Source organism: Coturnix japonica, chromosome Z (genome assembly GCF_054131305.1).
Source record: "Coturnix japonica strain WE chromosome Z, WE-NBRP24, whole genome shotgun sequence".
In the NCBI taxonomy this organism is placed as follows: Eukaryota; Metazoa; Chordata; class Aves; order Galliformes; family Phasianidae; genus Coturnix; species Coturnix japonica.
Genome location: NC_140702.1, coordinates 25,282,244 through 25,303,683, shown reverse-complemented (window position 1 = coordinate 25,303,683; position 21,440 = coordinate 25,282,244). Strand labels below are relative to the sequence as shown.

Below are 21,440 nucleotides of genomic sequence, written 5' to 3'. Positions count from 1 at the left end.
CTTTATGTATAAGTAGGAATTCAGTCAGTGATAGCTTATGATGTGAGAGTGGCTTTGACCTATCCGTGTATCTACATCTTCCTTAAAATAACATAAAACCTTGTTGAGGCAATGCAAAAAGTGTCTGTGTTAATTGATAGCTTTTGTTTTTACAGTAGCATGGTGTTTATGTAATCATAGAGTCAGAATTCTTAGAGTTGAAAGGGACCTCTTGAGGGCCATCTGTCCCTCTCCCCATCAATGAACAGGGACATCAAAGCTAGATTGGGCTGCCTTATCCAACCTCACCTTGAAAGTCTCCAGGAACTATTTGCTCTAATCCTATGAAGACGGTAATAGTATACTTTGTTCATAAAGCCAGACACTTTTAGAAAGCTGAGAACAGGAGCATAAGGGTTTTTGTTGTTGTTTTATTTTTTAATTCCAAATCATTTTAACTGACCATTGCGATGAGTAATAACAAAATAAAGGTACCTATTTTCAGCATATTTATCAGGTCTAGGCTACTCAGTAAAACAGAAAAATATAATGTGTGATACTGTTATAAACTATTTTCATGATTTGTGAGATGTGGATATTTTTTTGTGTGTAGAATTATTTCTGCTTACTTACTACTGGTTGTGAATTGCCTTGAAGACAAATGAGTTATAAGTAATAAACCATGACTGAGATAGAAAATACAGAGCTGCTGATACATATACGGAGCTGTTGAAATTTTGTTATCTGTGATGATGTAGCTTTGATGAGCTGAAGAGTGTTGGTTGCAGTTGGTTCAGATGCTACTGGCTGTGCAGAAATTTTTGTAATATGCTGCATATAAAATGCTCCCCTGTTTTTAGTACATTGTTTGAGAAACAAGGATTTGGATATTTCATTCTGCAATGATATGGGGTTTATATTTTAAAGGAAAAATTGAAAAAAAAAATTGTGTCCAGTAGTTCAAAAGAAATTTTAATAGATTATTCTTGAATTAAACATACTTTTCCTCTTTCTACTGCCAGTAGTTTGAGGAAACTGTCCAATGAAAGAACTTAAATTTAGCTGCATAAGAAAAGGGAAAAGGCAGATTAAAGATTTAGATAGTTTGGCACATGACTTTGTTCTCAAATGATATTGTTCCTTTCTTCTGGTAAATGCTGATTATATCATTCTTTATGCTGGTATTCTGTGACTGTGTTTTGTTAGGACAATTGATAGTTACTGTTCATCACAGCAGAGTGCAATTCTCTTTCATCTGTCTAATTCTCCAAGAATAGTTGTTTCTGACAAATTTTACTATTCTACTATTTTAAGAGTAGCATTCAATTCCTCCAATTTGTAGAAGTGAACTCATACATACATTATTTGAGGTGAACACTAAAAATTATTTTTCTCTACTGAACTACACTGAAAAGGGAAAGGAGAAAATTATAGCTGCTGTTACTACTTTTAACACGTTTGCAGTTGTATTCACATTTATGCTTATGGTTTTGCTTAATTTAAGCATGTCATCCAGAAAAGTTATTGAATAAGGGTAAGATGTAATCACTGTTATATGCTACAAATCAGTATTTTTGGATAAACAGCTTTGATTTTGAAAATGAACATTATTGATTAGCTATCAATTCATTTAGTTTTGACATCTGTGCATTTTTTATTAGCTGCACAGCAGTACAAAGATTGATTTTAAGACCTGACGTTTTCTGTTTTTTATAATTTTCACTCCTTGATTACTTCATGCAGAAATTTCCCTGCAGTTTCTATGCAAGGTGTTTTGCTTAGAAAAGTTAGGGGAGAAAAAAAAAAAGGGTGGGGAGGAGGGAGAATATTAATCTCTGTGTGTGAATTAGAAAACAATAGGCTTTTTCATCCATGATTGGGCAGAAAACCACCAAAATACAAAGTATGCAATTTACTTTTTAACTGCCTTCTGAGAAGTGTAACTTGCTTTTTGTTCAAACCAATGTTTGAAAGCAAAGTAATATTTTTATTTTCTGCCTGCATTGCCTGTGTTAGAAGTCCTTCAAGAAGGACTACTTAGTATTTATAGCAGTGTATCATGGCGAGGTATAATGTGGATATTTTCTGTCAGGAGGGGCTGAGATGTTTTGGAGGACTGCCTGAAATTGCTCTGCCAAGATGGTATGGGCTGCTATAAGTAAAGAGTCAAATAAAGCTGTCAATTTTGTTTGTTTATTTGTTTCTCATATCTGTTTTGTTTGTTTGTTTGTTTCTTTGTAAGGGAGAAATGTTGAAAAATGATGAAGTCAGGAGGCTTTTACTACTTTTACTATCTTTAATATAGCGAATGGATGCAATGGTTTGAAAAGAGTTTCCACACTTTCAGTGGCTTTCCATCTGCGCAGCAGATATCAGTGGAATGTGCTGGAGATGAGAGCTAAAGAGCCATGCTATGACATAACTTCTGTTTTAGCACCTTTAGGTAAAATGCAGTGGTTTTGTGTTGGAACAGTTAGGAACAGTTATAAATTATGTTGTCTTGTGATGACATTTTATGATTTTTATCTTATTTTTTTTTTTTTACTTTTTTAATAGTCAGTGAATATAGCTCAGGGATTGAACTGAGTAATAAATTCAGGAAAGCCTTGCTGATCGAGTCCTCAGGCTGAGTGAACTATATGTGGTTTTCTAGAAGTTATATTTGCTGTGATATTGAGTAGTTATTTTATAGAGGGATGTTCTGAACTGAATTCTTACTTATTTTTCCATGATTTCTCTTAAATTTGAGGCAAGGCCTCATCCTTATAAATAATGCTGCTCTCCAAACACATCTCGTCTAATAGCCTGTTCTCACTAACATCTGATGGAGAGGAATGATGAGTGGTGATAACTCTGTCCTAAAATGAACTACCCCCTGCCTTAGCTTTCAGAACATTTTTATAAATCATTGTTGTTAGTATTGCATCTGAGAGCAAACATGAGCTGTTTTTTTTTCCACAGAGGATTAATAATTTCTGCTCTTTATGATCTTGTATGTAAAAAAAATATAAAATAATTCAACTGAAGAAATGAATGGATTCATCTGGACAAATGTAACTGCAACCAAGTACAATATGAAGTATTAAGTCTCTGTTAGGCAGGGACTGTTTTTGTCACAATTAGACTTCTACTTTGTTGACTGCATTTTTTTTTGCATTTTGTTCTGAGTTACCATATGTGTTTTATGGGCATTTACCAGCACACTTCAGCTGTACGAAACCATCTTTAGAGGAGACAAATGAGTAAAGGCTAAGAGGTGTCTGCTCAGTGGTGATACCTCATAACTTTTGGAACTTTTAGTTAAACTTACTTGCAGTCTAAGGGCCTAATGGAAGCTCAGTCTATTATACTAACCCTTTAATTCTTACCAACTACACTAAAATTTTTTATGAGTCAGTTTTAAAACTATTTCTGTATTAATTTATGAACCAGCAAGTGCCTAGAATATGTATGTGAATTACACAGATACTGAATCATCAAACCATTTGCAATCAAGGAACTGCTATTTGTACAGTCCTAGAATTGCTATTGGAATGGAAAGCATTTTATTCAGCAATATTAAGATATTGTTGCATGTTTTCCTCCTTCTACATACAAGCTCTGCATTATGCAATTTTTTTCAGTATCAGTAAGTAAAATGTTTAGTTTGTTTTTGTTTTTTTTGTTTTTTTGTTTTTGTTTTTTTAATTATTTGAAGTAAATTGTATTCATCAATATATTATTTCTCTAAAAATGAATTTTGAATTTTATTGTCTGGTAAACCATTCAAAGGAAAAGAAATGTTTCTGTCTTCGCTAGCTTTAATTCCTTCTCAAGTTCAAGTAGTAGATCACAATTATGATGCAACACCATAATTTTCCCCACTGTTGCTATTCAGTGCTACTGAGATCCTTTTAAGCTGACTGAAGTGATATTTTTCCCTCAAGCGTTCCTTCTGTTGAGCACTTCTCTCTTTGTCTGATATACTCTCAGAGTTTTACATTTTTCGGTTATCGACACCAAGTTTGTTCAAGGTCAGTTTGTCTAGCATTAAATTAATAAATTTTATGCCATTAGGAAGGGTCTTTCTGAACCCAGTATAAAAACTGCAGTTTTTAAAGTGTTGCTGTTCTGTGTCAGAAATTACTGTCCAGAATCCCTCAGTTAAAAGCACTCAGCTGACTGTTCTGCTGTGTACAAAATAATTATTTACTATGAGTTGAACTGTAAAGGAGAGAGATGTGATTTTTGTTTTCTTTTTGTGTAGTTTTGTTCTTTTTTTGTTGTTTGTTTTGCTGCAGTAGCATTAGCAGGTACAAACACATTCTGTTCAGTACTTTTATTGAATGCAGGCCATTAGTTTAGTACCGAGTGTGTATGAGCCTGCTGCATGTGTTAAAGTAGGCTCAGACTTGGCATTATGCTGAACTTGTTCAGATGACTTCCATTTACTCTGATTTACAAAGATTAACCTGAAATAAATCCTATATTGATACAACTTTGTGCTCAGTTGTGGTAAATGCATCTCAATTTCCAGGCTGCAGAGTCTGCGTGCTGTTTGTAATCTTGTTTGAGAGGGAAAAAAATGTCCCTCCTTCTTGCACTTGCCCATCCATTTCCATGAAAGTTACAATTTCAATGAACTTTTCAACTCTTCATGGGAAAAGTAGGTAGCAGTCTCCAAATGTTCCTACTGCTTTGATTATCATTCAAGGCTGCTGAATGTAAGTGTGTGGGTTTGTTTTTTTTCAGTATCTGAGAGTTGTTTTTTTCCTCCGCTTTCTCTCCCCTCTCCTGCATTCTGAAGTACTTGAACTATTCGTCTTCTAGGCTACCTAGGCTGTGTTTGAACTCTTGCTGTATGCCAAAGGTGGCACATCAGTTTGCTTCATGTGTTTCGTTACTTTTTGTTCTGATAAGCCAAGAAGTACTGCAGGTGCTTTTTGTTTTTCTTTCCTTGGACCTTGTGATTGTTCTTGTCATCTTCATGAGCTCCTCACGAAATTTCAGGTTGCCATTTTTGTATTAAAACTCCTGGGAATCAATGTGTTTCTTATTTTTTATTAAGCTCTATTATGCACAGCGGTACGATCACAGTGATTTAGCATTCTGAATTAGTTACAAAGTCAGACAAGCCATCTCTTATTGAATCTTTGCTTTCTGTGTTTTTTTTCCTAATCTTGGAGGATCTTCCATACTAAGTAAACTGTGTTGTTCGTATACGGGGCTACAGTTTTGTGATGGGAGAGGAATAAGAGATGAAGCAGATGGATTGTTTTCTCTGCGTTCTTTCACTTCATTTCGGAAGTATTTCAGGATGCGTGTGGGGAGGTCAGTGGGTTATGATGCACCATTGCTTTACATGATTATCTTGTCACAAGAAGTTCACTAGGCCTTGACAGACGCCGTTCTAGTTAGATTATAGTCTCAGGTCATTATTGTAAGGTTGATAATAAAGTGCAAAATGAGTACAATTTTCAACAGAACTTTGTTAAAAGTTAAGTAATAACTGGAGACCAGTGCCAAAACCTTTAAATGTTAGCTAGATGTTCACCTCTTGAGAAAGTGTGCTTTCAGATTTGGAAATTAACAAAATTGGTTTCCTATACTCAAGTTTTTAAGTCCTAAGGGAATTAATTCCAAAGACTTTTAGTGTGCTCAGTTCATACTGACTTTAATGTATTATTATGCAACAGTAAAGAAGTCAAGATTTTTTTTTTGTTGTTGTTAAGGAATTGAATATAATTGTTTGTACTGAATGGTTAAGTGCTGTTTCTAAGCATGATTGGATTCCTTATTATGTGAATTTCAGTTCTTTAACTGGACTTGAAGATGTAAAAAAGTTTTTTAGCTTTGAAATATGCAACCAAACTCAAACAACAATGCAAGTAGATTACCTTTAATTAATACCTTAAATGAAAACTCCTTGTTCTCATTTCAGTGTCGTCCTATTTGCATTTTTTTATTGTTTTGTTTTCACCGTTTTTTCATATGATCCCAAGTAACATGATCTGATCTAAGGTCCTCCTGTAGTTTTCTTTACCTGCTTCTAAATCATACAGTAGTTCCAAAGACAAAATGGACATAACGAGTTCACTTATTTAGCTCTCAGATACTTATACCTATAAAACAAAAATCACATCCTTCCTCTCACTTGGCTTGTCTCTTGAGGTATACCAGCCAGCTGGCCTTTAGTGATCTGCTGCAATGTCAGTTGGAAAATTTTAATAATAATAATAATAAGGTAATAGTTAAATAGTAATAGTTTAAAAAAAAAAAAAAGCTTCTCAGTTTAACTACAGGACATTCACTGGCTTTTCTTTCCAGGGAAAGAGGATTTAAACAAACTTTCCATAACATTTGTCAGATGTGTATTTCATAGTAACCACCATGAAGTTCACTGCATTTAAGGAGGCGACGAAGACAGGATGAAAAGATACAAATTCATGAAGGCTTGGCTTCACAGCTGGCGCATAATCCCCTCTGTTGTCGCTGGTGCCCTGGCCTCGGTACCCAGCAGAACAAAGGGAGCTGAATTGGAAATGGTGGGAGCTGGGGAGCCTCTTGCTGGCAGCACATCTGATGGCCATAGGCCTTGTCAGGGCGCAGCATGATACCCTTTATTCTGGGTGACAGATGCGAGGTGGGTTCTGCAAGGGGGAAGTCATTACTAGTGTGAGGGCAGTGTCAGATCAAAAGTAACCAGCGATCAAACAAGGTAAAGGGCTGTGGAAAACAGGCTTTCTGTCTGGCTGTAGCACCTGCCAGAGCACTGGGGGGAATAGGCCTTGCGTGTCAGGTTACACTTGTTCCCTTTGATGCAGGGAGAATGGCTGAAGATGGAAACTGGAGTGGAGAGGGAAGATTTTCATTTCCCACTTCTTTGAGGCAGTTAAATATGCTTTACTATGTAATGCTGACATGAACTTTGCAGCTGACGAGTCTCCCTAAGTCTCCTGCTTGAAACGAAACTCTCGCGCCTTCGGTATTCTGTTTCCAGAGTAGTCTCACTGATTAATTTTTCAGTGGTGTTGCATTTTGATGACTGAGGAAAAAGAATACATTAATGTTTCATTTTAGTTTCTTGAAGAAAATGATAAATTGTTATAGTTCTTTTCTTTTCTAAGCTGTTTAATGAATTACTATGCAGTAGTAATTAATATCATGTGGATTAACTCAGAACTGCAGGATCTGGAAATTCTTTTCCTGTTAATGCACTCATTAAGGCATGTCTTAATCTCAGTTTCTGCATTCTGTTCAAAATTTCATAAATCTATCAATTTCTTTAAACAGAAATGGAGACGCAGAAGCATGTAATGGAAGTACTCACATTTCATTTTAAATGTGTGAATACCGTACTTCAGAATATTATCTTTTATGTTATTGACAACTATAAAATAGCTATAACTGATTACCTGTTAAGTTTTAATGTATGATGATAACGTGCTGTAGCTGGTGTTCATGGAATAGAAATAATTTTCAAGCACCTATGAAGATGCATGTAAAACTTAATTTATACCTTTGCTGGTTCTTCATGGTGTTTCATCACGTACTTCCATATTTTATTAAGCAAACTTGCTAGAAATATCTTTCTCATTTCTGCATTCTTTTTACTTTATTAAAGATACATCAAATTTCAACTGTAAATTTTTTTTCCAATCTGAAAATAGCAAGTAATCATATAAGTCTTGTAGTCTTCTTCAAAACAATCCTTAAGCAAATAAACTATTTGAGAATTAGATATGTTATTTAACAGTTAGTAACATAATTCCTTTTGCTGCTAATTGTAGCCTCCAATTTCAACGCTGTCTAAAGGAAATTTCTCACTCATTTTTAAGTCTGATGACTGTATTTTTTAATCTAGAAGCGTGTCTGTTTGGATGTTGCTGATACTTCAGATGGTAAATGAGTACATTATTGTCTCTGGTGATAACTTAGAAAAAAAGTAAAACTTGTTCAAAGAGTGTAGATAAGTATTGACTAAGCAAAATGGAAATACGTGTGCAATTCTGAAATCATTTTAAGGACAGTGGAGAACTAACAGGAACAAAGCCTAAAGAAATTCAAGTGTTTTGAGATCATACATTTGTGGCAGGCTTGTTGTTCTTACTTGTATAATAGTACAGTATTTATGCAACTGTTCAGGCTTTACTTTTACATTATTTTACCTTTTTCAGTTTGTCCAGTTTTTAGCCTTAAAATAGTTGTGAAAAAAAAAAAAAAAAAAAGAAAATCGTGGTTTGTTTATCTCTGAGCTGCAGGGAAGGAACCAACCAAATTAACCAATAAAAGAAAACAAAACAAAAAAATGCATTTATATACTTTAAGATGAGGTTATATGCACTTTTCTTTCTTACATGTATGACTTCTTCGTTACTGTGATTGTTAAATAAAGTGGCACTCAAAGTCTTAAAGGTTCTGTAAGCTGTAAAGCCAAAGACAACTTTAGCTGCAGTGCTGTCAGACTCTTCATACATCTAGCTTCAGGCATTGACAATCTTTCCATCTACAAAAAGTAACACCCTAACACTTCCCTGTATAGTACTGCCCCTGCTTAGGCCTTCCTAAATTTGTTTTGTATTCTGTCTGGATTTGCAACCAAAAGAAAGAGATTGTCTGACACTCTTCTGACTTCTTGCTTTATTTTGTCTTATTTATTTTATTCTTCACACCAGAATAGACTGTACTAGAGCTATTTAATATGATATCAGTTTTGTACATTTTGTAGAACTTTTGTTTGAAAAAATAATTTTAAAATTACTCAAAATTTATGAATAACATCGCCTTCTGCATTAAGTTAACTATGTTTTAAGGAGTTATTTCTCATCTTCTCATAAACCACTTCAGAATTCCAGTATTAGGTCTATTTTTTTCAAGCATCTAGAAATAGTGTTCTTTTTCTTATTAGATTAGTTGTTCTGAAATGTTCTTACTGGTTGGTAGGTTTGGCTAGGCATTTCATTTCTTTTTTTCCCTTTTATTATTTATTTTTCTCTCTTTTTTTCCTCCTTATTAAATTAAAGGATTTTTTTTTTTTTTAAATTCATAAAAACATTTTATAGGCATGATGGGCGTGTACATCTGTTTTTTATTCCATACTATTTTACATCTTGCTCTTGCATAGTTAACATATGTATGTTTAAAACTGTAATGATTTATGGTGACGAAGGCATAATTAGTTGCAGGGAATAAGGGACCCGTTGGGCCCTAATGTTCTCCTTTTTGGACGTCTACTACCTCCATGTTTGTTTCAGATTTACACAACATCTTTCTTTCTTCATAGAATTTCTGTTGTGTTTGGGAATCGAAGCTTTTTTGCATGTTTACTCTTGAAACCTACTTTTTTTTTTTATTTATTTGAATTGTGCAAACAATTTACTATCTAGAATTGCTCTGTTGCGCAATATTTTCCACTAAAAAGCTAAATAATTTGTTGAAAAGAAAATTCACAATCTTAGCAGGAATCCTGAGGCCATCTGAGCTCCTCTGGAAGGGAAGTCTGGGCAGTTGTGCAGCTAAAAAAAAACGACACATAACTTAATAAAGGTAGATTGGTATTTTCTCTACATAAATACAAGCTGTTGATAACACTGTATATCTGAGAGAGATATTTTAGGTGATCATTGCTAGAAAAAAATCCAAATATTAATCCCCAAATCTATTATATCTGATGCCTATCATTAGATATTACATAGTGTAAACACAGTTTAAAAAAGATTCCCAATGAATGCTTAGTTACCTTTTCTATTATTTCTGTTTAATAGTAATTTTATTGCTACACGTAAAATTACTAGGGATGTGTTGGTCTTTTACAAATCTTGTTGGGGAAAAAAAAGTCAGAAATAGGTAGAACGGACTGTATTCTTTCCTATCCTTTTTTGATGTTTCAGTCTATGCTTTCATTTTCTTTATCTTGCTATTATTTTCCAGGATTGAAATATGCATCCCTTCCTTTCCTCTTGACTTTAGCCTGAAACACTTAGTTTATTTTCTGTGTGGTGGCTTCCTATTCACCTGGGACTGGAGTTGTTTTGTATGCTTACATTTGGATTACAGAGAAAAACTTAGATGTACCTAGTGTTAAAAAACCAGAGGTCAGCATAAGCAGGTGTTTGTCAGTCTGTTTCCAGCACAGGAAGGGAGGGTGCTTAAAAATTGCATTCAGATTTTTCTAACTGCAAAAAAGTTTTTGTGAACGTACTGCAAAACAAGAAGATTTTCTGGAATTATGTAGAGTGAACTAAGATACTGTCAAAGGGATTTATGTCCTATTTTGAAGAGCATTCTGTGTAAACTGTACTTTTCTCAGATTTCTTTGTGTTCTGATAGGTACAGAAGAAAATTTCCCATTAGGAGGTTTTCAGCTAATACAGACAAGGATTTTTGAACTTAAAAGAGAAGGAAATTGGAAGAGAAGAAATACATTGAACAATCTGGGAAAAACGTTTCTAGATGTGTAATGTATCAGCAAAATTACTTAAAAGATAACGAAAAACTCAAAATCCATACTAAATTAAAGGTCTTTTTATGTTTACAAAAAAAAGTAATCTATTAATAATAGTCACAACTACCCATATAGGACTTTTTTTTTTTTTTTTTTTAAAAGGCAGTGGTTGGTTTTTAAACCCATACAAATCTTGTTTATACCGTATTTCACTGTAAATAAAGATGGTCATTTTCTTCTAGACAAGTCTGTTAAATATCTTAAAACTTGTTATAGTATTTAAATTTCATGTTTGTTTTTAATCTGTCACTAGTACGCTTATGGAGTCATTCTTCTGTACTAAAAGCATAAATGATTCTAAGTACAAAGTGAATTCAGAAGTAGTTAACATCCTTATGGTTGTTTAATTCTGTTGCCTTTTGAAAACTGTTTGAATTTCTCTCCTTGTAGGTTCATATTGCACAGTGCTTTTTACTTTTATGAGTTTGAACAAGTGCATTAAGGTATAAATTTTGGCTGATTCTTCCCTTTGGATGCCTTGAGAAATATACTGTACCCACCAGATTTGTGTTAAGAATCATTTTTCCATAAAACTTTTCCATATGTTAATATTGTATTTATGTTTTTCCATTTCAAGAAGTAGAACATATGTCAAGCCATTTATTGCTAAGTTAATGCTGAAAGTACAGCTCTTTTTTTTTATGTATGTGCTGGATGCTTTGGGTGCTTACTTTGATAAGCATTCTATTGTAGGGATATAGTTCATTTCATGAAGCAGAATAAATTTTTGTTGCTGGACATGGTGACATCCTCTTGGTTTTCCAAAGCACAAATCTAGCACTAAAGATATGGTTCACCTTGTGATGAGTATTTGAGGAAATGATTCACCAACAATTCAAACCCCAAACTGGTGTGCTATCCTACCGAGCTCTTTTTAATTTTTATTTTTATTTTAATAGTATGTTTGTTTTTTATTCCTCAAAGAACACTGTCTTGTCTTCAATACTGTCAGGATACATTTACATGAGACATACGTATTTTAAGAGAATAGAGATTTTTAAATATTCAGAATTCCTACTGGAAAACATGTGTTTAAGTCTTAGTGTGGCAAAAATAGTAATTCAGTTTGGCATATCAGAAATACTGCAGATACATTTCAAAAGAAGATCTCTTTGGTCTGCAGACACAGCATATTGACATGGCATCTCTTCTTGTATTGAATAATATTAGGATCTCTGTTTCACCTGGGTCACGTAAGATTATGTGGCTACTTGAAATAGTGTGCATTTGCAGTGAGAGAAATTTGTCAGTAAATATCCCCTAATGATATCAGTACTAATACAAGTAGGTTGCACATTTTTCAAGGATTCTGTTAAAATGATTGTTCTAACATAATGTCAGTAAATTAGGAAAGACTGTTAAAATCATAGCATACCTAGAGTTGGAAGGTACCTTTAAGGATCACCTAGTCCCACACCCCTGCAACAAGCAGGGACATTTACAGCTAGATCAGGTTGCTCACAGCCTGTTTTTGTTATGAGGGAACAGCAGTTTTTGTTACGAGGGCACAGCAGTTTCAGTACTTTGAACGTAAAGAGTGTATCTGCAAAAACGAGAGTGTAAACTGAACTTTAAAACTGCATTGCAGCAGCAGTGTGTTTTAAAAACTGTACCAGAGCATTGTGTGTTTAAATGAATAAAACAACTTTGAAATCCTGTGAAAGGTTATTTCACATTGCTAGAATATTTCTTTGCAAGAAGCTGTCACTGATGCATAAGATAATATCCTTGAGGTGTGCCACAGTATTGACCACCACTTCAGTTTCTTATCTGTTTGCTAGCATGTAAAGAACAAACAGGAGGGGGGAAGGGGTGGGAAGAAGGAAATTTTGGACAGTTTCCAAGGCCTCGGAGTATGTGTATGGGAAGTTATAATTACAGGCTGCGAGGCTGACTTTTATTGGGCAGGCTTTTCTGGTGGGCTTTAAGCCCCCCTCTATTGCTTCCCCAGACGGGAGCTGGCTTTCCTAGCCAGAATTGCTTGACATTCTCAGACATGGCTAAATGGGTTCACATGCTGCCAGCTGAAAGAAAGTAACAAATGAGAGCAGATGACAAAACAGAAGTGCATAGTAAGAGAGAGGAAGAAGAAAAGCAAAAACAAAAGGTAGGACTAAGAAAGAAAAGGGAAATTGCAGGGGAGGAAGAGATGGTGCAAACCTGGAATGGCAGTAAATAATAAGCTCTAGTAAGTTGCATTTGTATGGTAGGCACTCTTTCTTTTATTCCTTTTTTTTTTTTTTTTTTTTTTTTTTTTACAAAAAGAATGGCGGTGCAGTTTGCATTTAATATTTTGACAGTCTTTGTTAGACAGCACTAGGCTGCTTTGTAATGATAAAACGATTGTAAGGATGGTAAACCTTGAGGGGTATTCGATCGTATTTCTTGTCAAGGCCATGTGGTTGTTGACTCTCTTGTAATCGTTTAGCAGGGTAGCTTTCTATGCTTTTCTGAACGAAGTTTCTTCAGATATTTGGTCTTTTTTTCTTTCTTTCTTACATTCTATCTTAGAGGTGGCAAAATCCTCTATAATTGCAAAACAGATATTAATGAACATTAAAGGAAATTGCATACAGAAAGTGAAAAAGGGCATTGAAAAGAAAACAAGAGGGCAGTAGATAAAAAAAGAAAAAAGAATTGAAATAAATTCTATATTTGAAATGATTACATCAGTTTAAAATTACTTTTTCCTGCATCTAAGTCTTATTCTTTTTATTTATTTTTTTCTGGAGGAAACCGATACCTTTCTTCTTTTTTATGTGCAACAGAACTTTAGTGTTGTTTGCTTCTGCAGAATTCTTTCTGGTATGTCTGAACTGTGAAATATACAGAGTTCTACTCCTAATGAATCCACTCAGAAATTTGTCATGTGCTTGAAGTATAAGAGAACTGATCTCATGTAGTTAACCTTTAAGGTGAATAAAATACCAATCTGATTTACTTTAAATATTAATTACATAGACATTTTGTAGACATTTTTTGACTTTTTTAACATGCAAAAGTGCTTTATGTTTCAGCCAGAAGAGCATGGGAAATTACAAGATCATGTGTGCGCAGTCTGCAGTGGATGTTTTGAACCTGTTTTTCGAGTTGTCCCTTATATTTAACATTATCTTGTAATATTGACTGCTGTATGAACGGCAATTATTGCACAAACACACATTACATACAAAAAGATTTAAAAATACATATACTTAGTATGCAATCCTTAAAAGTGTAAAAGACCAGTAGATACTAAAAGCAAGCAAACAAGAAATTTGCATAACTTAAAATTTTAACTTCGCTGTCTGCTTCAGGGTCTATTCATACTTTAGCAGCGATGAGACCTTCTATTAGCATCTAATTTTCCTTTTTTTTTTTTTTATTCCTGAAATAGAAATCTATTTCTTTAAATTATTATTTTTTTTTTTTAAATCAAACCATCAAAGAAAAAAAAGCTGGTGTAGATATGTAACAGGACCTTTTATCACCCACTATACCTTTTTCTACATCAGCTTTGCTAACCACTCATCTGGTAGCCCGAGATAAATACCTGATTAAAAAAAAAGTTTTTTTTAGGAATAGACCCAGGTGGGCAAAACATCAGGCTGTAACATGGAGATGGTAGGGAATGTGTAAATTTAAATGTTTTAAATTTACCTTGAACACGGGACAGTTGAGAATTAGAACAATCTTGCTGCAGCTGGAATTTACACATACTGTATGGAAAAGAATGTTGGGAATCGTCTCTCCTGATGAATTTTAGAGTTACCAACATAAAACACTTCCTTAATTTCTGTGGTGTGCTTGGTACCTACATGGCTTGCTTCTCAAGCCCTGTGAAACCTAATACTGCTTTTTCATCTATTCTAGTTTTCTCTTCCTTGAGAAGAGAAAAAAACTTTTTGAACAATAGAGCAATTTATAGAGATAGAACAGTGATTGTAAAGTACTCCAGGTTATTTCCAGGGATCTGCCATTTGCTAGCTCATAAACACTAGCTCATTGCCTCATGAAAGTAACTACCTACTATAAGGAATTAGTATGATCGCTGCTGTGCTTGCAGAAACAACTTAGTTTTTATTCTGTCTTCTATGATTTAAAGAGAATGTTAGGGCAAAGTGTTAGATTTCTGTTTTGTTTCCTTTGCTATACATTCATTTTCATATTGCTAGTTCACATTTATATTTTGTTTTTCAAAGGCATACTCTACAACCCAATGAAATGTTTATCTAAGATAAAGAAAATGAAGCAAATATTTCATGTGGGTGATATGCCTACAGCCAGTTTATTTGTGATGGACAGTGCTATTTCTTGAATGTTAGTAAGGTTTCACTTGGTATATTATTTGCTGCTGCCGATTTGAACCTTCTTCCTGGGGGTTTTACTTTCATTATTGCTCTAAGTTTTGCATACTGAAAATGAATTTAATAGAAACCCATTATCAGCTATGCTAGAGGGTTTTTGTTTGTTTGTTTGTTTGTTTTTCTGTTTTGTTCAGACATACCTTAGCACTATGCAGTTATTTCGTATCTTTTAAAGGAAGCAATGTTTGCTTTGTTTATAAGAAACCACACTACAGATATACACAAAGGGAAGAATACATAGACTAAGTCTTTTAGAAGGGTAAGTTCAGCTTGTGTTACTATCTTTATCATACTTACTAGTAAAATTTAGAAGAATGTTAATTTGAAGCTGAATGCAAAAAACGTTACCAATTCGCTACAAATAGCAAAACATTAATGGATAGAAATGTGCTGTGTCCAATTTTCCATTGTGTTGTGTATGTTTAGATTCACCCTTGAAACAATGTGAAAACTGCTATTGTATAATGTCTTTGAATGTAAGCAATATTTTCTAACCACTTTGTGTTCCTTTGTTCCTTTTTTTTTTTTTTTTTAAAAATCAAGGCAACTGTGTGTGGAGGTCTTATTTTTTCTTTAGTTTTAACTGGGAAATATTTACCATAAAGAATATTGTAAGCGTTTTATGTGTTTTATTGTGTGTTTGTCTGTGCGTGCGTGTGTGTGTGTGAGGACTCTTGAAACATGGTTGTTTTTAAAGTTTGCACAAGGTATTGTGCAATTAAGATATCTCTATTTGAAAACACTTTACCTTACCAATACAAAAAACCTTTAGTGTTCAAATTTTGCTTTTATGATTTCTATTTATTTTCAAAAAACATTTCTATTTGATAGCGAAGGCAGTAGTGGTTTTATTTTTACTGTTCTCACCTATGAGAAAAACAAGTTTGCAGGTTGTGCCAGTACTACATGGGAGTACGTGACATCCTGAGATATTTTCTTTTTCTGGTTTTAATTGAAAAAGTGAATGAAGATCAAGGTTAATATCAGCCTACAATATTTAGGTCAGCATGCTTTTTGCTATTCTTTTTTGTCAAATGTGTGTAATGAAAATTACTCAGTCATAGACTGTGCGGTTTTAATACTAATTATCATGTGTAATAGTACCCCTGCAGCAGAGTGGCATTCTGTTAAAAGACCAGAAATTAAACCAATTTGCTTTCATAGTAATTGTCTTGATAAAACAGTAGATTAAATAAATTTATTTTTCACATTACGTGCATAAATACTTCCAGTAAAAGCTATACTACATATAGGGAGACTCTATTACTGCAAAAGATTCTAACTGACAGAATTTATGTCCTGAAGTTAAAAATCTTTTGGTTTACAAAAGGTACCTGGAACATACCAGTTCAATTAAATGTATCACTTACTGTAAATCTGTTTATACATAAAGTATTTATCATTTGAAGACACAGACTATGCTAATTTTTCAGGTTTTTTTGTGTTTTTTTTTAAAGAAAATAATAAACTCTGCAGTAATGTGAATGCTTTATTGAATTTACTTCAGCTGTGTACAGTATAGAGGTATACATGAGGAGGATTGTGTGAGTCTGTATGTACTTTAATTTTAACAATTGCACATGATATTTTCTTTCTAAAAAGTAGTAAAGAAATGAAGTGCAAATTGTATATTTATACATACATGCAACTTACTGAAATTGTATATGAACAGCTGAAAACAAAGCTACTAAATGCCCTTCTCAATTGAAAACTTGATATGCAGTATCCTATTTTTCTTAATCACTATAGATTGCTAGTTTTACATAGAAAATCTTTTAAATTAATGTGTATTGTACCATTTAAAATAATAATAATAATAATAAACATATTAAATAGGAAATAAATAAGAGTAGAGTTAATCAATATGTAGTACAAGTCAATTAATAAGAAATATTTTTATTTTAAAATTACCCAACTATTTTGTGTAGACAAATAACAGACAAAAATAACAGCAGAAGATTAATGACATTGATTTTGCTCCTGATGTTTGAACAAGATTAGCCGTTTTTTTTTGTTTTTCTTTTTTCCCCCCTCCTGTATGGAAATTTAATACATAATAAATGCAGTCCATTAAGATATAGTAGTGGCTGTAATTATTGTCAGCAAAGCTATTGCTTTGTAGACTTTTCTTGTTGGTGTGCAACATAATTGCAGAAATGGTTTCATGCTTATGCTTATATATTCTGTTTTCACACGGTTTGCTCGTTAATGGTGCTCATTCAAGTTTAAATAGTGGTAAACAGTGTGTGTTCTGCCAGATATTAATAGAAAGATGAGAATATTTTGAACTTCTGAATTAGAGAAGCAATCTCAAGGAACAATATGTAGGCAGTTCTGGATTTGGTGCTGGTGAGGTTTGTGTTAAAGTCAGCTGTTTGTGCTAACATATATAATTTCAGATTGTTAATGTTGTAGCTACAAAATATTTAATGTATTTTCATTACCAATGTAAATCTTGTGAAGAGTGGCTGAAGTATGCTAATGAAAGAAAAGGTATCTTGGGTGGTTTTCTGTAACTTGAAATAATTTGCATCTGAAGAGTTTTAGACTACTTTCTTTTTTGCATACGTAATAGAATAATTGATGTTCTTTGCCTCTGTGAACAATGAGGTTGTTCTATTTTTATTTTTTAATGAAATTTATTTTAGTCTTCTGTGCTTTATTGTAGCATCTCTTGAAGTTTAGTGTTTGTGAAGGTTACTTATAACTTATGCATACTGTCTAGGTAAACTTGACTTTGTGTAGCTGAAAAGCAGTGATTAATATTAAAGCTTTTGCTGTACAATGTAAAAATGTATCCTTATATGATTATTTCATAAGAGGTGGTCTTTTCTCTGTTTTATTAAGCAAGTCCCTTTTTCTTCCTGTATTTGAGTAGTATTGCATGATCTATATGATGATGAAAGGGAGTTGCTGTATTTTCTGTATAGCTCAAATAAAACAAAACCGATTGTCACTTTACTATTCATAATTTTTATCTCAAGTACATGGATAGTAAATCTTTAAGTAAGTTCTGAATGAAAACAAACACCTCAGTACTTCACATTATTGGGGAAAGAGCTCTTTCCAAAAGGGCTAATCAGACAATACTGATGAAAAGTCTTTGAATCTTTATTCTGTGGTGTAGATGGCTATCTTCTCAAATTTTGTACTTAGGAGTCACATTTTTCAATGCAGTTTGTTGGACTAAAATGTGATTAATCTCTCTGTCATTATGAATTGATCACTGGAGAACCTTGTCAGATTGCGCATAATGATGTATGACTTTGTCTTATTTTGATAGTAATATATTTACAACTAACAAAATATAAACTTGTATTATTTTGTCCTTGAAATGAGCTTATTCTTTCTTTCTCTGTTTGTAAAAACATGTGACTACTGATAATAGAAAAACAGTACATTACTGGAAAAATATAGCTCATTTTAGCATTTTGCTCTCATTAATGAAGTGCCATCCTTGTTGCCTACTAACTCTACATGTTAGCTGTGCTGTTCTTTGGAAATTTGTGATTAATGTTTGCTAACTATGTGTCAGGTATCACTCCGATGACAAAAAAATATTTCAAGTAGCATTTATATCCTCTATGCTTGCGTAACATAAAAATATTTTACTGTTTTATTGAGCAGCAGTACTAAAACAAGCACAGAACTGAATAGAAGCGGGCAATGTATGGATCTTCATTGGAATTGGAAGCCAAAGTGATTTTTCTTACTACCATCATGGGCTTATTAACAGCCTACGGAATGTGAAAGCAGAGGAAATTTCAGTTATTTCCTTATTTGTAATTAGCTTTTCCTGATATTCTAACCTTAGAGTTTACAAACAGGACAAATACTCCCTGTCACCTTGGGAAAGTCCCTTGACTTTTCACTGTGAATAGAATACGGTTAGTAAGTCCAGCTTCACATAATGCTTGAAAAACAGTCTTTTAAATTTGCTTTATGACTAAGTTTTTAACCTAGAGGAAAGTATTTTGCAAGTAGATAGTGTTCAATTTTGGTTCCTGAAATTATAGTAATTTAGCTGGGAATCAGAATAGTTGTTAAACTATACAGTAAACTGCAGTAATTAACACTAAGGAAAAACAACCCTCTCATAAAATTAGAATTATCTGTCACAGAATCATGTACAGAATGGGTGTCCAGAAGTTATCTAGTCAGCTGTCCTGGTCAGAGAACATCCAGCTAGATAGGGAACATAGCTCTGGTCTTGTCCAGGTAAGTTTTGAATAGATTCAAGAGTTCTGTGATTCCGTGACAGAGATTCCATAGCCTCTCTGGGCAACATGTGCCAGTACCGAACCACCTCCTGTTGTTATACTCTTATTGGTAACAACCTCATAGACATTCCAGCAAAACAAAGTCTTGGAGTGTGCATTCATGTTGTATGCCAATGTTCATTTTCAGCAGTGAAGGTGGAGAAATCCCAGAATTGCTCAGATTGGAAGAGACACCTGCTCCAGTTTTGATAAGTTTAAGTAATTTTTGGGGAGAGTAAGAAACGGAACTAGAATTTTCATGTATCTTTTATGTACATATTTTTAATATAGAAATGCACATTATTTGCAAGTACAGAAATACCATATTGACCAGTATTTTATGAAAGAAGCATGGACTACGACAGGGTTAATCTGAATGGAAAGAAGTGTTTTCAAGAAGTAAGAATGGTGTAATTGTTCATATATTATAAAGTATTGTAGCCACATAATTGTATCTAAATTCTTCATCTGTCAGCTTTGGTTCAAGGTGGTGACAATAAAGATAAGTAGACAAAAATTTCCTGTGCATTTTTAAGGTTAGTGAGCAAAGGATATTCACTTTTTTAGCAGGTGCTTAAGATGAAGAAATGCAGGCCATTTAGAGAAAGTTCAGTGCTACTGCTACTTTGCTAGAGAAACAGAGCTGAGAAGAGCAGAAAACACCTAAAGAGGCAAGGATCCATTAATTTTTTTTGCCAGTGTCTAGTAGTGATCATAGTTTTAGTTTTTGATATAGTGACTTTTTCAGTAAATAAATACTTACTCTTGGGGCAGTAAGTGGTTTTCCCTCTATGATTTTCCTGAATTGTATTCTTAATTTGTAACATGAGTCTATTATGGGAGGAATTACACTTGTGACAAAGAAAAAGGCTTATGCTCTCGTTGTCCTATTTATATATGTGTAGGTGGGAGAAAAGAGAACAGTTGAGGAGAATCTTTCTTACTTAAGCTTACTTACGGCAGCTTAAAAGTGAAATAACAGAAACACCTGAAAGTACTTATCAAGCACAATTTGCAGATGAAATGAGAAGTGTTACCAGTTACAGTAAGCTTTTTATTTATGTCGTGGGAAGACTTTTACAAGATATGAGCAGCAGGATTTAATCTATGTCTAGATTATACTTATATGGAGACAATGCAGCTATTGGACAAACAATCTCTCCCCTCCCATAGTTTTCAGGAATCATCTTCCAGAGCAAACTGCTCAGTTCTTTGACATTTTAATTTGAAACCTGAGGAAATTGAAACTTGAAATTTGAGGAATCTCTGAAGGTAATTTAAGCAAACTACCTCAACATCAGAAGATAACGTATGCTGGACAATTTGTTTGTATTTGTGATGTACACGCCTTTCTATTAAGAGATTGTCCTTGAGGCAGATGGTAGAAGACTCTAAAAATGCTCTTAGATTTATAATTTTTAATATAAAATTAGAGGTCTGAATGACAACTTGCTAGAACTAAGAATGTGTATTATTGCGTTTTATTGCATTTCCGTATATGTGACACAGGAAAAATTAAAGGAAAATTATGCAAGTAGTTGCTTCTGTTATAGTTAGAATGAGTTGCTGACCATGATTCTTTAAGTAGAGTATCCGTATTATAAAATTGCAATGGGATGCTTTTTTTTTTTCTTTTTTTTTCTTTTCTTCCCCCCTCCCTCCCCCACCCCCCCCCCATTTTTTTTTTTCTTCCTGAATGCTGGTGGGATAGATACAGTACTTAATCTCTTCGTAATGATTGATGGTCTGATCTTAAAGGAAAACTGTTCATTCTGTTCATTACTCTTTTATTTTGTGTATAGATAAAACTGTCATTTTGTGAGTAACTCTCAGCAGTTTTGGTCAAGGAAGATTTATTTGATGTTGTTTTCTAAATACACTTCGATTAGGCTGAGGCATATAAGTATATCTTTTTAGATATTTTAACACTGTAAAGAGTTTTATGTGATTAAGTGAAAACCTCTTGACATTCTAAAACAAAATGAAGACCCTGCTTCCAGGAACTGCAGTTCGCTACTTTGAAAATACTTTCCTTATTGCAGTTGAGTTTTTGGAAAATGTCAGCATCTTGTCTTTGGCTTAGTGGCCATTATGTTTGGAATGACAGTTCTTCACATTTCTAAACTACTCTATAAACATGGAGTAGTTACTCATCTTGAAGTATATCAAAATTTAACTATGAAAAGCTTTATGAAACCCAGACTTCTTTTTTTCTTTTCTTCACCTTATGCCCTCAGACCCGTAGGAAGTAAAACTGCCCTCTCATAGGGTGCTTTTTTGAACATTTTTTTAATGTCAAAAGTCTCTCCCTAATTAATGTGATCTTTTCAGAATATTACGAATACATTTATATTCTGAGAATTCATTTACACC

At 33.6% G+C, this 21,440-nt stretch overlaps 1 protein-coding gene across 4 annotated transcripts in view; it reads left to right on the top strand.

Annotated features, from left to right (window-relative positions):
* Positions 1 to 21,440, top strand: part of FBXL17 (F-box and leucine rich repeat protein 17) — a 280,832-nt gene that overhangs the window by 30,820 nt on the left and 228,572 nt on the right. Inside the window, exon 5 of one of the 4 annotated variants that reach the window (XM_085528662.1) lies at positions 19,635 to 19,759. The exons of the other annotated variants lie outside the window; for them this stretch is intronic. Coding sequence (XP_085384788.1) covers positions 19,635 to 19,700 — 66 coding nt within the window. The 3' untranslated portion in view covers positions 19,701 to 19,759. Of the gene's footprint in view, positions 1 to 19,634; positions 19,760 to 21,440 lie in introns of those variants that run through there. 4 annotated transcript variants of the gene reach the window in all.